This window comes from Tympanuchus pallidicinctus, unplaced genomic scaffold (assembly GCF_026119805.1).
Source record: "Tympanuchus pallidicinctus isolate F22 unplaced genomic scaffold, pur_lepc_1.0 scaffold9, whole genome shotgun sequence".
Classification (NCBI taxonomy): Eukaryota; Metazoa; Chordata; class Aves; order Galliformes; family Phasianidae; genus Tympanuchus; species Tympanuchus pallidicinctus.
In genome coordinates this window covers 7,298,896-7,314,703 of record NW_026294813.1, presented here as the reverse complement: position 1 = coordinate 7,314,703, position 15,808 = coordinate 7,298,896, and the positions used below count along the sequence as shown (strand labels likewise).

The 15,808-nt window shown below is 40.7% G+C and overlaps 1 protein-coding gene across 1 annotated transcript; it reads left to right on the top strand.

Annotated features, from left to right (window-relative positions):
- The first annotated feature begins 1,482 nt into the window (after positions 1–1,482).
- HSPB3 (heat shock protein family B (small) member 3) lies at positions 1,483–2,835 on the top strand. Its single transcript, XM_052670242.1, has one exon. It carries the CDS (start codon positions 1,614–1,616, stop codon positions 2,061–2,063), a length of 450 nt encoding a protein of 149 aa, XP_052526202.1. The 5' UTR covers positions 1,483–1,613; the 3' UTR covers positions 2,064–2,835.
- Positions 2,836–15,808: the final 12,973 nt, after the last annotated feature.

Sequence of the window (15,808 nt, the reverse complement as noted above, 5' to 3'; positions counted from 1 at the left end):
TATTAATGAAAAGTAAAGCCTAAGTAAAATGAGTCTATCATCAGAGAATTCAGAAGGGACAGCATAACTTTCAGCAGTTTTTAAAAGTATTATATCCTAACCAACCAGGCACACCACTGCACCTGAGGGTTAAATTTTCCTCATCAAGTGAATCACCAGCTTGCAAAACAGAAAACAGCTGCTGAACAGATAATGGGCAACAACCCAGGTTATTTTTATCCCTGCATAGGAAACCATATATTCAGAATTGCATTTTTAAATGATTTCTAGAAGACAGTTTGACAAGACAAAAGCCAGTAGTTGCATAAAGCAGCATGTCTCGCTTTCTTCTCACAGTACTCAAATCAATGAGTGAACATTAAGAAAAGTTATCTTGAATGCTTGACCTACCTCTGAAAATTTCCTTACACTGCAATGCAGCCTTCATGAGTCAAAAATACAACTGCAATCTCAGAACCTTAATTACTGATACATCCAGTATTCCTGCTCTGTTATCTACTCAATACAGAAGCTCATTTGTGTTTACTATTGAAATTCAGCTGCTTAATTCTGCATAAACGAATCCATTAGCAAACAAATATGGCATATAAATTGGCTTACCACTTTCATGATAATCAAAGAGGTAAGATTAAGAGAGAGAGCTCTGAAGAACAAAGCCAAACGGGAAGGACTGAAAGTATTCGAGCATCAGTGCAATTTAGGAAAATAGTGAAGTTTCTAGCAAACAGTAAATTTGCAGGTTCAAGCCAGTAAACCTCAGAAAATTAAAGCTACTGAAACAACATGATAGTATTAAGGATTTGAAGTTTTCTTTATATTCTACCAAAGAAAAGTATCTGCCTTCTGGAAGCTCCGAAACATAAGCCTTTAAGCTCCTGGCACTCTAGAGTCTGATTCCATGGCATGCTGTGGAAGACTGCTGTGTTTTTAGGCTATTGTAACTGTGACTGTCCTTTGGCTCCCTAGGCAGGAATGGTTATGTTCTCCTCCTTCCTCCAATGAAGTTGTGCACAAAGCATGTATTTTACCTACGTACAACCTCTGCAATAACATCTAATGCACTTTAATTTATAGCTTGCCTAACCAAAAATTTACACTAACAGCATAAATGCTGCTGTGAAGCTAATTAAACTTCCTCCCTTAGTATAATGCAATAACTATGTATTTTCATTAGAAGAAATGTATAGTTAATCTGTATTGCAACATATGCTTTAGAAAAACTGAATAATTAAATGCCCATTTAAATGCCATTTACATTACTTTTCTACTCATTGTTTACAACAACAAAGAGCACTATTGCATTCACCAGAAGAGCACTGCTTTTCTGCTTTTACTACTTACACATGGAAGCACATATGAAAACTGTTGATGCCACTCAAGACCGAAGCACTATAAATAGTTCTCTGTTAGAGGATAGGAGAGGAAACAGGTCTCATGGCACTGGAGCACAGCATGTCCTATCAAGTGCCTGTGCTCTGCCTGTGCTAAAAGCGAGAGGTGACATCAAGTGATCAGTTAGCCTGCGAGCAAGGCACACGCCTGGGGAGAGTTTGGTCTGACTGTAGGTTCCTTTAGGCAACAGGAACACAGCAACTTGCCTTTTTGCCTCAGCAATGGCAGAAGCTGTTATAAGACACTGGGTGGAAACTCCTGTACGCTATCAAGAGCAGTTTGCTGCCGAGGAGCTGGAAGAACACAAACTGAATCACTCTCTTTATGCCTTGCCGGGACCTTTTACAGCTACACTGAGCAGAAGAGGGCGAATTACAGAAAGTACAGATGGGGCTGAGGCAAGTGGCCAAGAAGAAAAAAAGACGGGCTTTCAGGTCTTGCTGGATGTTGTGCAGTTTCGCCCAGAAGATATCATTATTCAGACTTTTGAAGGCTGGCTCCTGATCAAAGCTCAGCATGGACCCAGGATGGATGAGCATGGCTTCATATCCAGAAGCTTTACCAGACAGTACAAACTGCCCGATGGAGTGGAGAACAAGGATTTGTCTGCGCTATTCTGCCATGATGGCATTTTGGTTGTTGAAATGAAGAACTCGATGGGAATTAATTAGTCTTGACAATTGGTGAGATAAATTTATTCTTAATATCACAAATGGTATTATTCAAGCAATGCTGTGGAGTGTAGAAAGCGTGTGGCTGCATTAATATTACAGAAAAGGAAAATAATCGTATATATTTTTCAGTATGCTGACTTTGTTGTTTGATGTGAAATGTTAGACTACTTGTCCCCAGCTAAGTATATGCTGAATAGCCAGATTTTTTGAGCTGTAGAAAAGTTAGGCTAATCACAGTATGAGAAAAAAAAAAAAAAGATATATTTGATAATACTGAAAATAAAGCATATTTAAGGGTTCGTTTAAGGATTTGTATTTCTAAGCAGTAACTGTTTGTAATATGCAATCATAATCATTAAAGAAGCAATGAACAGGTTGTGAGTTTTATACCAAAAATGTGTTTTATAGTTTTTTTAGATTAGTTTTCTCCTGCAAAAGCACATAAAATAAACTTTAAAAAAAAAAAAAAATCACTGTTCGAATTTATGAACAAATTATACATGAGAGAGTATGTTTTACATGTGTTACATATTTGAAAGTATACAAAAACAAAATAAACACTGACTACCTTTGTTTGAAAATGCAGTAAGTAGAAGCGATATTTTCTGTCAAAGACGAAGGAAATACTGTAAAAGATTTGGGAAACTGTTTTTGTTTAACACATTGAGATATCTGTTAGCAACTAAAGAAAAAAATATACTGCTCATATAAATCAAAAGGACCAAGCCATTATTTGTGAATCCCTGCTAATAAAAACACACAATTGGAGCATGGATGCCTTGATTACTATTCACTGTCCATCAATCAGTTGAATATTCTTTGTGTTGCTTGGCAATGTAGAGTGACGCACCTTGACTATAAATTAAAAACTTTTCTGCTAACCTTTTCTCTCTATGGGCTCTAAATGGATCCAATTTTAAGGGATTTATTACAGACACATGTCTAATTTCTCTCTCATCTAAAAAGAGTGGTAGAAATTAAAAAACATCTGTCCACTATTCCTAGTATCTAGACTGCTCAACCTTTATAAAAATGCTCCATGTGAATTTGCAAGTGCTCAAATATTTGAGAATATCTGCAGTTGCAAATTGAACTGTCCCACATATTCAGGAGATAAGTCTGACTGCTGTGCTATGAATAGTAGAGGAATGTGGAAACGAAAGTGCCAAGTTAAATACAGACTCTTTTTGATAGCCATCTGCTTTATGGCCAAATGAAAAACATACTCTAATGAAATTGAATATCAATACAATTTGAAGACTATCAAAAAAAATTTCATGAACAAAACTCTGGCTCTCACCAGCTGAGAGTTCTTTGAGTTTTAAACAAAAGCCTGAAGTGTGTACTTCTGCACACATCCATTCATTGGAAAGATTTATGTCGTGACTGCTTAGACTTCAAGGCATTTGAAAACAGTTCACTTAGAAAAGTGAGGAGTCCAATTTCTTGTATTTTATTTCATGTTTGTACTAACACGAAATTCATGCAAAAAAAAAAAAAGAGAGCAATTATTTTATAGTTGTTGTTGTTGTTATTTTAGTAGAAGTCAGAAACAGTTGTTTTCTACAAAACTAGGCTAAATAAAATCATATGTCCGTATATTTTCATTCAATCCACACTTCTAATTTATATTGCCTGTGTTTAATTTAAGGCAACAAAAGGACAATCATATTAGAAAATTAGGTCTATATTTAAATGCTTCAGAGTCAGGAAGCTTCCCCAGCCAGGGATCCCATGGAACACATAGCATGGATTAAATGAATTCTAAATGCAGGTCTAGATTTAAATTTTGCACAACTTTATAAAAGCTCATATGTTCAGAGCCATGGTTTCCATATAACCTTATGGTACAACTGTTGGGCTGCAGCTCAAAGCAACTAGTTAGTAAACTGCTTTGGTGGCTTTTGTTTACAGAGAATATTTGATCATTTAAAATCGCAGACATATATAAAAATGACTCAACTTGTGGTGCTGGTATTTATTGCCCTAGAGATTTTTTAAAAGTATTTTTAAAAGAAACAAAAAACACATAAGTGACTTAATTATTTTAAATTAGATCATGATTAAACTACTGGAAACTTGGCAAGGAGTTTGATGAGAGACAGCCAAAATCGCACCGTTTGCTCTCTGTGTGTAAATGCCACGGTTACACAGACAGTTACACAGCTCTGCTCACAAAACGAGAGAACATTTGACATTTGCCTGCCTCTGTTGTCTCTTCACATCACTCTGTGTCCAATTCCGTACTTGCTGATGACACTGTCCATCCAAACCCAGAGGAAAGTGCTGACCCAACTGCACGAAGGTTTGTACACAGCAATGTTTCATCTTCTTCATGAATGTCCTTCCTCATGTGTGGGAATAGCAGCAGCATGATGGCAAACTGAGACAATGCTGTAATACAGACCTGACCCTAACTCCCATAACACAAACCAGAGGGAAGTGCTTCTGTCATTTGTTTAGCTTACTGAAAGCTTTGGGACGAATGATTTCTATACGTTTGCCAGAACAGCCTCTAAATACCTGGCAGAGCTCTTTCTTCTGAATTGTCTGTGAGGAACTGTTTCCATTCATCAAATGTGATGTTAGACTTTAATAACTTGATTACAACTGAATGCAAACATCAAGGAGAGAGCTGTAAATACTGTTCATGCACGGTGAACAGTGAAATTTGTACATAGCAAAAAGACTGCAGAACAGTTACAGCTTACGGCAGGTTTAAGCCACACTGATTTGATTAAATTAAGGATCCTGATATTGGCTATCTGCAAAAAACTGGCCCACAATAACCAACATAGGCTGTTGCAAGCAGTGCAGAGCAAGTTACTGAGCATTCTTTGCTCCCACCAGTGAAGGATTACCTTTGTAATTGATTGGGCTATTCTTCCAAATTGAGTCAAGATGATTTCATGCATGAATCTAATCACTGTGATAAATGCTCTCATAGAAGAAAATGTCTCAGTATCAGCACAAGTTGCCAAAATCAAGGTCACAAACACATTCCTGGGTGACCCCTATGAGCAAAAAGGCAAATTGTCTTGGGCTTTCAGGAATCACCTTGCCTTTTTATAGAATCTGCTTCTTCCAAGTCATGTGAGACAATGCTGCACATCCCAATACTTGCAGTGCAGGGAATTGAGTCTGACATGGCACTCATCATCCACTCAATCACAAGTCAGCTACAGCTCTCAATATAGGAAGAGAGGAAAAGAAAACCCTATGGTAACTGTGGTAACAAAATTCCCTTTAGGAGGAACAGGCCTTCCAATCCTTACTCACTTCAGTGCTGGAAATCAAAATACACTTTTTATCTGAGTAACACAAAATTTATCTTTTAACAGGAGTGGAAGAATTTCCGAAAAATATTAAGTGTGCCTTCTCAGTTGAAAGAGACATTTGCTTTAGTCTTACTAACTGCCATCGTAATGTCTGCCTCCGGTCATCCAGAGGACAGTATCTCAGCAGCCTTACTCTGAAAGAAGGGGGGAAGCCTGAGGGCTTAGACATGTGCCTTACATCTGAGAAACCTAAGCTGCGTGTACCCATGTTAACTTTGAGGCCAGAAGTACCACCAGTCTTTGCCAATCCAAGTCCAGAAAGCCTGGATCATCCATTGCTGTGCATAAATTGCAAACAAACTAACAAATAAATAAAATCCCTCATTTTAAATATTTTCATGGATGAAGAGACAGGAGAACCATGGTAGTACAACTTAGGACCCCCATTCAGGTTGACGCCAGATCAGGGCTTTCAGTCTCAGCTCCACTGTGGGTTGCAGCCTTACCACAGTTCCCATCAGTCATTGAAATGCCTTCCTAAGCCCATTAAAATGTTAATTAAAATTAAAGTCTGGTATTTCTCACATACACAACCACACAGTAATAATGCTGATGATCATATTTTCAGGGAAAAATATGTCCAGTAGCCACTTCCACATGCAGAACTGATACAAGAACTGATACAAGGAACTGATACAAGAATCATTTACAGTTTTCCTGACTTCTTCTGTTTGCTTACTGTACTTTGGGCTGACACTGGTGAGCAGTCCTGCTCTGCTGATGAAGCATGCCATTCCTCAGCCCTGTAAAGTACTATAGAAAGAGAGTGGGCACGCAAAGAGGAGACAGAAAACTGTAGGACATGGTGGGCCCGAAAAGTTCACCAGTGCTGTGTTCAAGAAGGAATAAGGAGCAGGAAAAGCCCTCCAATTAATATGAAATATATATTTACATATTTTAATATTTTAAGGTATAATAGTTCAACTTTCTGTGAGACAAATCTGACTGTTTTTAAAAAGAATGCATCTTTAAATGGCTAAAAAAGGCATTTTGAAATGGCTTTAACAAATTTGGGTTATTAATAGAACCAGAATGAGAGAATAAGACATCCACTGTCTTCAGCTATGTTTCCTTCCAATTGCACATTCTGATAATTTTTCCATCCATTAATCCTCCACTCCCTCAGATAATCAGGGATACCATAACACAATCTCCAAAGGTTTTTGCTTAAGTAGAGCTGTATGGCACTGGGGTTACAGTGTGAGTGCCCTATCTAAACCAGCCACTCTGAAGTTATTACTACAGACATAACCTCACCATTGCAAGCTGGTTTGCCATCTTACAGTAAAGCAGAAAACATGCGCAGCTGTCCTTCCCAGTTCTGCTTAGAGGAGCTTTGATCCAAAGCGATGTATCACAGGTGCCACTACACAGCCGACAGGGCCATCTAGCGTCTAGCTCTCACACCGTGATAGCACTGCTCAGACAGCTAATTGAGATATCCAGCAAGCTTCCACAGATGAAAGAGCAGGGGAAACACGACACCAAATCAGCCAGCTGGTGCCATTTGGAGGCAGCTGATGTACCACAGCGTTCAGTGTTAGTGCTGCCCGCATTAGTGAGACTCTGACCACGAGGCAAGAAAGGATGAGAAGATATTTTGAGGTTCACTGGCAATAATCACTTTAATATTTTTCCATTTGCCATTTTCAGAAGATGATCTTGCTCTCCTTTCCTGGATGCTTTGAGCAAAGTGCTCTGCAGATGCTGCAGCAAGTACTAGAAGCAGACATAGCTTTTGTTGGATGTTAGGTTTCAATAAATCTGTGTCTTAACTAAAAGACCTAGTGAGACTGCAACTGGAATACTTTATCCAGTTCTGGGCCTCTCAGTTCAAGAAGGATAAGGAATTGCTTCAGAGAGTCCAGCCTAGAGCCACAAAGATGATGGAGTGAAGCACCTCCCTTATGAGAAAAGGCTGAAGGAGCTGGGTCTCTAGCTTGGAGGAGACTGAGGGGTGACCTCATTAATATTTATGAACATGTAAAGGGTGAGTGCCAGGAGGATGGAGCCAGGCTATTCTCAGTGACATCCAATGATAGGACAAGGGGCTACAGGTGCAAGCTGGAACATAGCAGGTTGCACATAAACATGAGAAAAACCTTCTTCATGGTGAGGGCAACAGGACACTGGAGCAGGCTGCCCAGAGAGGTTGCGGGGTCTCCTTCTCTGGAGACATTCAGAACCCACCTGCATGCATTCCTGTGTGACCTGATCCAGGTGCTCCTGCTCCAGCAGGGGGATTGGGCTGGATGATCTTTCCAGGTCCCCTCCAACCCCTGACATTCTGTGATTCTGTTAAATTTATCATTTTGAAAATGTCGAAGGGAAACTATCTCAGCAATTTGAGACTTACTACTTACATCTTTAATGTAGGAAAATCATCACATCAGTCAAATTTCAGTGCTGATTTCGGTCAAACAGCACCTTCTGATATTGATGATTAGTTCTACTACCATTTACACTAGCTTCCTTGCGTGTGCACATGGAACAGACACATTTCTTTATATACACAGGAAGTCATGCAAACCCATGGAGAAATGAATGCATTTTTTACATAATCTCATTTTCAAAAGATGTTAGTGAAGAACTTTGAGCTTCAGCCTGAAGTGACTACAGTGTGGATACAATCAGTGTTTCCAAATTCATATGCTAAAGGTCAGAATGATTAATAGTGATCTCCAGTGTGATCGCCTGAACAGCTAACTCCACATAACCTCACCTTCTTATTTCCTCATTGCTCATACTGTTTGAGCAAGAACATTCATTTAAAGACTTCAGATGTTTTAAAAACCCATTACTCACTTTCCTAAATTATTCAAGTATTAATAATCATCATGTTGAAAAAAAGAGTAGATATTCCCCTCCCGTCTGAGATTTGCTCAGTAAAATAATTGTTTCTCCAAAACTAAAACTATTAGCTTCGATAGCTCCTAGGGCAGTGTCTGTACTATCCTGATGTTGTGATTTACTTTGTGAATCAGAAGACACAAATATGTATTAATACATGTTGCTAAAAACCCTCTTCAGTTGCTAACAGAATTCATTTTCATTAAGAGGCGTGAATGTCACTTTTCCACATAAAAACCAGAAATATTTAATACCTTTGGGTATACATCTTTCTCCTGCATCACAACTGATAGTTTTGTTCTCTCAGAAGCATCTGGATTGGAGCAGGCCTTCAAGATACATGGAGTCCAACCATTAACTCAACCCATCAAGTGCTATCTTCATGCCACACTCACCTAAACACTGCTAGGGTTTTGTTAATTCCTGAGGAAGTTCTGTCTGTTCCCCTGGCCATAGAATTTTTAGTATACTTATAGCTTTTTCTCATAATGATATCAATATCTTTCTATCAGCTTCCTAATTCTTCCATTCCCACTTCCACATGTCCTTTCAAAATAAAATATTTTAAATATTCTTCTTACATGAATACAGTTATGTATGTATGGGTACTTAGCAAAAACTTATAAACGCTTGCAGATCAGAACAAGGTTCTGACACTGCTTCTGTTAGAAGACAATGATCCCTAAAGTTTCTCTAATGGTATGGGATGCCTGGTATGTCTTCCTTTTAGAAGGGTATGAAATCCCTTCTAAAATAAGGATTTTATAATGAATGTACTTGATCCAACAGATCAAGTGCAAGAGGAACCTTTCTCACCATCTGCTTGTCAGTATTCAAGGCCCATCTCCTCCAAATCCAGAAGCAGTGCATCCTGAGAAATAGGAAGGCAGATAAGAACACCAGGAGGCCCCTGTGGATCAACAAGGAATTCCTGGACTTACTTAGGCACAACAAGAAAGTCTACAGGGAATAGAAGCAGGAAAGGGTCACCTGGCAGACTACACAGAAGTTGTGCAAACAGCCAGAAATCTGGTTAGGAAAGCTAAAACCCAGATAGAATTAAATCTAGCCAGGGACATAAAGGACAGCAAGAAGAAATTCTACAGCTATATATATCAGTGATAAAAGGAAGGTCAGGGAACATGTGGGTCTCCTCTGGAAGGAAACTTGATATCTGGTCAGGAGGGATACGGAGAAAACTGAGGTGCTCAGTGACTTCTTCGCCTCAGTCTTTATCAGCAAGGGGTTGAGTTGTACCACCTAATCTGCAGACAGCAAAGTTAATAACTATCCACAGGTTCAAGACCATCTAAAGAATCTGAATGCGCACAAATCCATGGGACAATGACAGCCATCCACAGGCTCTGAAGGAACTGGCAAGTTAACCACTATCCATCATATTTGAAAGGTCACAGCGGTCTGATGAAGTTCCCACTGATTGGAAAAGAGGAAACATAACCCCCATTTTCAAGAAGGGAAAAAAAGAAGATGCAGGGAACTGCAGACCAGTCTCACCTCTGTGCCTAGCAGGATCATGAAGCAGATCCCTTGAGGGGGATTAAGGCACATGGAAAATAAAGATGAGGTGATTGGTGGTAACCAACATGGCTTCACCAAGGGCAAGTCAAGTCTGACAAACTTAGTGACCTTTTAGAGAATCAGTTACAGAATCAGTGGATAAAGGAAGAACAGCTGATGTCACATACCTGGGCTTATGCAAAGTGTTTGGCACTGTCCCACATGACATCCCTGTTGCCAAACTGGAGAAAAATGGATCTGCTGGATGGACCACACACTGGATAAGGAATTGGCTAGATGGTGGCACTCAGAGAGTAGCAGTTAACAGCTCAATGTCCATGTTGAGGTCAGTGATGAATAATATTCCTCAGGAATCAGTGCTGGGACCAGTGCTGTTTAACATATTTGCAAGCAACATGGATCAGTGGGATCGAGTGCATCCTCAGTAAGTTTGCAGCTGACACCAAACTGAGTGGTGCAGTTGACACGCTAGTGGGAAAGGATGCCATCCAGCGAGACCTGGACAGGTTTGAAAGATGAGCCCATGCCAAACTCACGAAGTTCAGCAATGCCAGGTGCAAGATCCTGCACCTGGACTGGGGCAATCCCAAGCACAAATGCAGGCAGGGTGGTGAATGTCTTCAGAGCAGCTCTAAGAAGGATTTGGGGAGTGTCAGTTGATGAAATCTTAGTATGAGCTGGCAGTATGTGTTTGCAACCTAGAAGGCCGTATCTTGGATTGCAGTAAGATAGGACCAGAAGGTTGAGGGAGGTGATTCTGTCCCCGTACTCTGCTCTCATGGGACCCCACCTGAACTACTATGTCCAGTAGATCCCCAGATTGGAGCCCCTACACAAGAAAGACATGTTGGAGCAGGCCCAGAGGAGGGCTGCAAAGATGTTCATAAGGTTGGAATATCACCCTCATGAGGACAGACTGAGAGATTGTTCAGCCTGGAGAAGAGAAGGCTTTGGAGCGTCCTTATAGCAGCCTTCCAGTACCTGAAGGGAGCCTACAGGAAAGGTAGGGAGGGACTTTTATAAGGTCATGTAGAGATAAAAAATGAGGGGAAATGATTTTAAACTGGAAGAGGTAGATTTAGACTAGATATCAGAAATAATTTACTGGGAGGGTAGAGAGACACAGGAACATGTTGCCCAGAGAGACTGCCCCTTCCTTGGAGCTGCTGGGCAGTCAGGTTGGACGGGGCTTTGACCAATCAGGTCAAGGGAGAGATGTTCCTTCCTTCAGGAGGGTTGAAACTAGATGATCTTAAAGGTCCCTTCTAATCCAAACTGTTCCATGATTCTGTGATTCTCTGATCTCATCCTGTGGAGGCCTTTATATTTGCCAGAAGACCATTAAAGAAAAAGCCCTCTCTGAGAACCCAGAAGCTAAAACATTGTCTAATAGTAACTTTCTGTTGTTTTTAGCCACTGAGCTTCTAAGAAATCCGTATGTCTCGAGCTAACACAGACAGTAAGAACATCTATCTCATCTATCCCAGTCTTTCTGCATACTGCATGTCCTCAGTGTGAGAATCCTTCTGTTTTTTTGGCTCAAAGCTTGCTTCCTGAGGTATTTCTTGTGATAAGACCTATAACTGATTTATTGAGGAGGCAAGTGATGGGTGCTACCGTGTGACAATCAACATCGCTTTGTGGACATTTGGAAGCCCCTTCCTCCAGAGTTGTTTGCCTCCAGAAGAGAGTGCTCAAGACTGTTTACTGGTAGAAGATCTGGCCTGTGACTAAATAGCTCTAGGGTGGTATGGGAAAACTGGGGAATAATACCGTCGTGTCCTGTGAAAAACAGGATGCAGGTGGGCATCCCTGCTCCCTCTTATCTGCTGACAAGGCCTGGAAGATGAGAAAAAAAGGAGTTTCTGCTGAGATCCCAGAGCCAGAAGCTGCCTCTTCAAGGAGAGCTGACTCAACCACTTTGTATTTGAGCTGTCATTTCCAAAGAGAGCTGACTCGACCACTTTGGACTTATAAATTGGCACTACCATTGAAAATTGTCGTCATCAACAGAACGACAAGGAACAACAACACCCAACGACCCACCACTACTGAGGATCAATGACTGAACTACGAACCACACTGCATCCATGGTGGTGACTATCTCCTTCTTGCTTCCTACAAAGACTCCTTGCTTTTATTTCCTATCTTTTCTATCACCCTTCTCCCCTTCCCCATTTCCCTGATTAAGATTTGTAATAAACTAGTTGGACCAACATTTGAACCGTTGTTTCTTAATCTCACACCAGGTATACTGATATCAAAGAACCTCCTCTCTCTCCTATAATTTGGAATGAGACACTCAGTAAGAAAGACAAGGTGAAATTCCTTTGAAATGTGACATCAGTATCACTTAAATTTAATGTCAGTGCTTCCTGCTAGCAGAATATGCTGTCTCATACTAAAAGCAAGTGCTAAGGGAATGGAAAATACCTCTGCTTGATGCCAACTGCTTGTTGCCTAAGTTAGTGAGAACTTCCTTTGGTTTCAGGCTGAGACAGAGAAATCATTCTCAAGATTCCACAGTGGCCAGGGAAAATCCACAAACATGTAAGGTTAAATTTAAACTCATCTATCTTTATCAATGGAGAGGTACAACCGAAGAGCTGCTGGTGACTCTAGCTCTACTTTCTCATGCTGGCCTCTGCCAGTCACATTCCTGCACAGCACCAGAGCAACTTCAGTTCAACAGACCCAAATCTCACAGATTTCCAGAACTCATGGCACTTATTTTCCCAAGTTAAATGCCTGTTGGGAGTGCCCAGGGTTAGCAGAAGTGCAGAACCCTATGAGGAAGTCCTTTGTCCTTTGCCTTGAATGAATGCTCAATTCTTCATTTTTGCTATGCTGCACTTAAATCGTTGTTTACAATAGTTCTACTGCTGAAGTTATTCTATTTTCATGTCATATTTATGACACAGAAACATAATGCTGGCTTTACCTGGATTTCCTTGGCTGTTACCCATTTCATGGCTCAGAGTCTTGTTTATTTATACAATCTTTGTCACATAATGGATTGCTATATACTAAATCAAAGACTTGTGCAGTCTGGGCTAAAGCCCCCAATGCCACAGCATGGTGTCAACGTTTTACAGGCTGGTTCAGCCCAGTTCCATGACCAGCAGGGCAGAGGCATTTCACAAAACCCGCGCCTCCAGAAAAAGGGAACAGGGGACCCCAAAATAATTACAAACAACAGCAAACTGAGGAGAAACAAACTAATTTACTAATCATAGTATCGGAATGCAATATAACACACCATAATACAATATAATCAGAATTGAAGCTAATAAATCAAATATAATGAGAATGTCTGAAAGGTGGAAAGGCCTCACCATAACACTGAGGTGAGATGCACAGTCCAGTTGAGCAGCAGGGAGAAGGGAGCAGTGCCCACAGTGAAGAGCAGATGAACAAGAGCCCATCAAGTGACCTTGCCAGGAGTTGTATCTTCTCTCCGTGACTGCAAAGTCCCCTTGGGAATGTAGTTCTTCTTCTCTTCTGGGCAGGTACCCTGGACTTGAGCATTAACAGTTAAACTCCCAGCTTCCCATGTGATGTTATGATGTGGAATACCAAGAACCAAAAATCAAAAAACCATGACACATGGAAAGACTCATACATAGTGGATTTATCTTGAAAGCATATTTACATTTTGGTAAAATGTTATCCCTGCAAACAGAGAGCAAAGACACGCATTCCACGCAAAATCAAATGCAGGACTAAGAATTTCCCCATAGAAGTCATCTTTTAAGCAGACAGAGGCTGAGATAACTAACACATACTGCAAAAAAAACCTCAATTTTCTAATCAATTATTTCTGATTTTACACAACCTAGCTTAAGAAAAAAAGAAAAGAAAAAAGAGAAGTTATGCAATTTCTGATGAATTTATGTTACTGTTTGAAAACACTGTTTTATTTTCTCCATATATTTTTTCCTAAAATATTTTTTCCTAAATTCTATAGCATGGTATAAAGCATCTTCATTTCTCTTAGACCAATGACTTGTGTTTAAAATCATTTCGTGCCCTCTAGTGGCAGTTCTGTTTGGCAACAGCCGATCTGAGAAGTCTGCCTGCTTCCACCTAGATGTTGCAGTTACAGATGAAGTAGAAAATGGAAGAAAACCATTTCATATACATTTTTTAAGTGAAATTTACCATGCATCTCTACAATTACAAAAACTGAAGTCATTTCTAGTTATGACAAGATAGTACCACTGGCAAAGCAAAATCATAGAATCACAGAATCATAGAATGGCTTAGGTTGGAAGGAATTTCAAGGATTACCAAGCCCCATCCTCCATGCTACAGACAGAGCCATCAACCTCCATATTTAATACCAGATCAGGCTGCCCAGGGCTGCATCCAACCTGGCCCTGAACACCTCCAAGGATGGGGCATCCACAGGCTTTCTGGGCAGCCAGCCCGTTCGTTACCACTCTCTCGGTAAAGAACTTCTCTTTGATATCCAGCCTAAGTCTTTCTTCCTCCAACTTAAAACCATCTCCCCTTGTCATGCCATTATTTATCCTTGTAGAGAGTTGACTCCCCTCCTGTTTGTAGGCTCCCTTTAGGTATTGAAAGGCTGCAATGAGGTCACCCCACAGTCTTCTTTTCTCCAGGCTGAACAAGCCCAGCTCCCTCAGCCTGCCTTCACAGGGGAGGTGCTCCAGTCCCCTGATCATCTTGGTGACCCTCCTCTGGACCCTCTCCAACAGCTCCCTGTCTTTCTTGTACTGGAGGCTACACACTTGGACACAGTATTCCAGATGAGGCCTCACAAGAGCAGAGTAGATGGGGACAATCACCTCCCCGTCCCTGCTGGCCACCCTTCTTCTGATGGAGCCCAGGATACCATTTGCTTTCCAAGCTGCAAGGGCACACAGCTCATTCATGTTAAGTTTTTCATCCATCAGGACCCCAGATTCTTCTCTGCAGGGCTGCTCTCAAGTACTGCTCCTTCCAGTCTGTATGGATGCCTGAGATTCCTCCGGCCCAAGTGCAAAACTCTGCACTTTGCCATGTCGAACCTCATTAGGTTCACATGGCCCACCTTTCAAGTCTGCTGCGGCCCTCTGCATGGCATCCCTTCCTTCTGCTGTGTCAACCGCACCACTCAGCTTGGTGACATCAGCAAACTTGCTGAGGGTGCACTCGATTCCATCACTGATGTCATTGATACAGATGTTACAAAGCACTGTCCCAAGACAGTCCCCTGGAGGACATCACTCATTACTGGCCTCCACCTGGTCACAGAACCATTGATCACCACCACGTGGTCCATCCATCAAATCCACGTCTGCAATTTGGAGATAAGAATGTGGTGGGGACCATGTCAAGGGCCTTGCATATCCATGTAAATGACATCATCTAAAATCATCTAAAGATGAAACATAAATAGGAACAATAAAAACTCACTCTGTAGGCATCTGACTCAGTTTGCTCTCAGAAATGATATTTGGCCTATTTGTATCCATTTCCTACCACAAAGCACTAACCTGTGTGCTTCCTACTAGGCATTACACAATAACCAGACACATAGTTTTTCCAGGGAGGAATCCTCATAATGGTAAAAGTGAAAAGGCTAAGTACTACCAGAGCTTCATATTTGCTCCTGGAAAATCACTGTGTTTTCCTTCCTAAAGGAATGAAGTGATAACACAGAGGAAAATCAACAAAAGAAAGAAAGAAATATTTGAAAGTTTTGAGGAAAAAATATATTTGGGTTGATACACACATTATTTTTGGTTGTAGGGTCTCACATTTTTACTCACATTTTTAAAGAAGGATAGCTTAATATTCTTACCTTCTCCTTCATGTTCTCAAATTGTTGATAATAAGCTTCTGACCTGAGAAGAAATTGAATTACAATGCTTCATACACTTCTTTCAGCACAGATTATCAGGAGTCTTGAGATGCTCAACTCCAAATGAAAACAACAGATTAACCCACACTTAGACACTGCATATTTTCTTTTTCACCCCCCCATAGAGCATGCAGTCCTCTTTACTG

Excerpts from the sequence above, each read along its gene's own strand:
- HSPB3 (XM_052670242.1), top strand. The coding sequence starts at position 1,614 with ATGGCAGAAGCTGTTATAAGACACTGGGTGGAAACTCCTGTACGCTAT.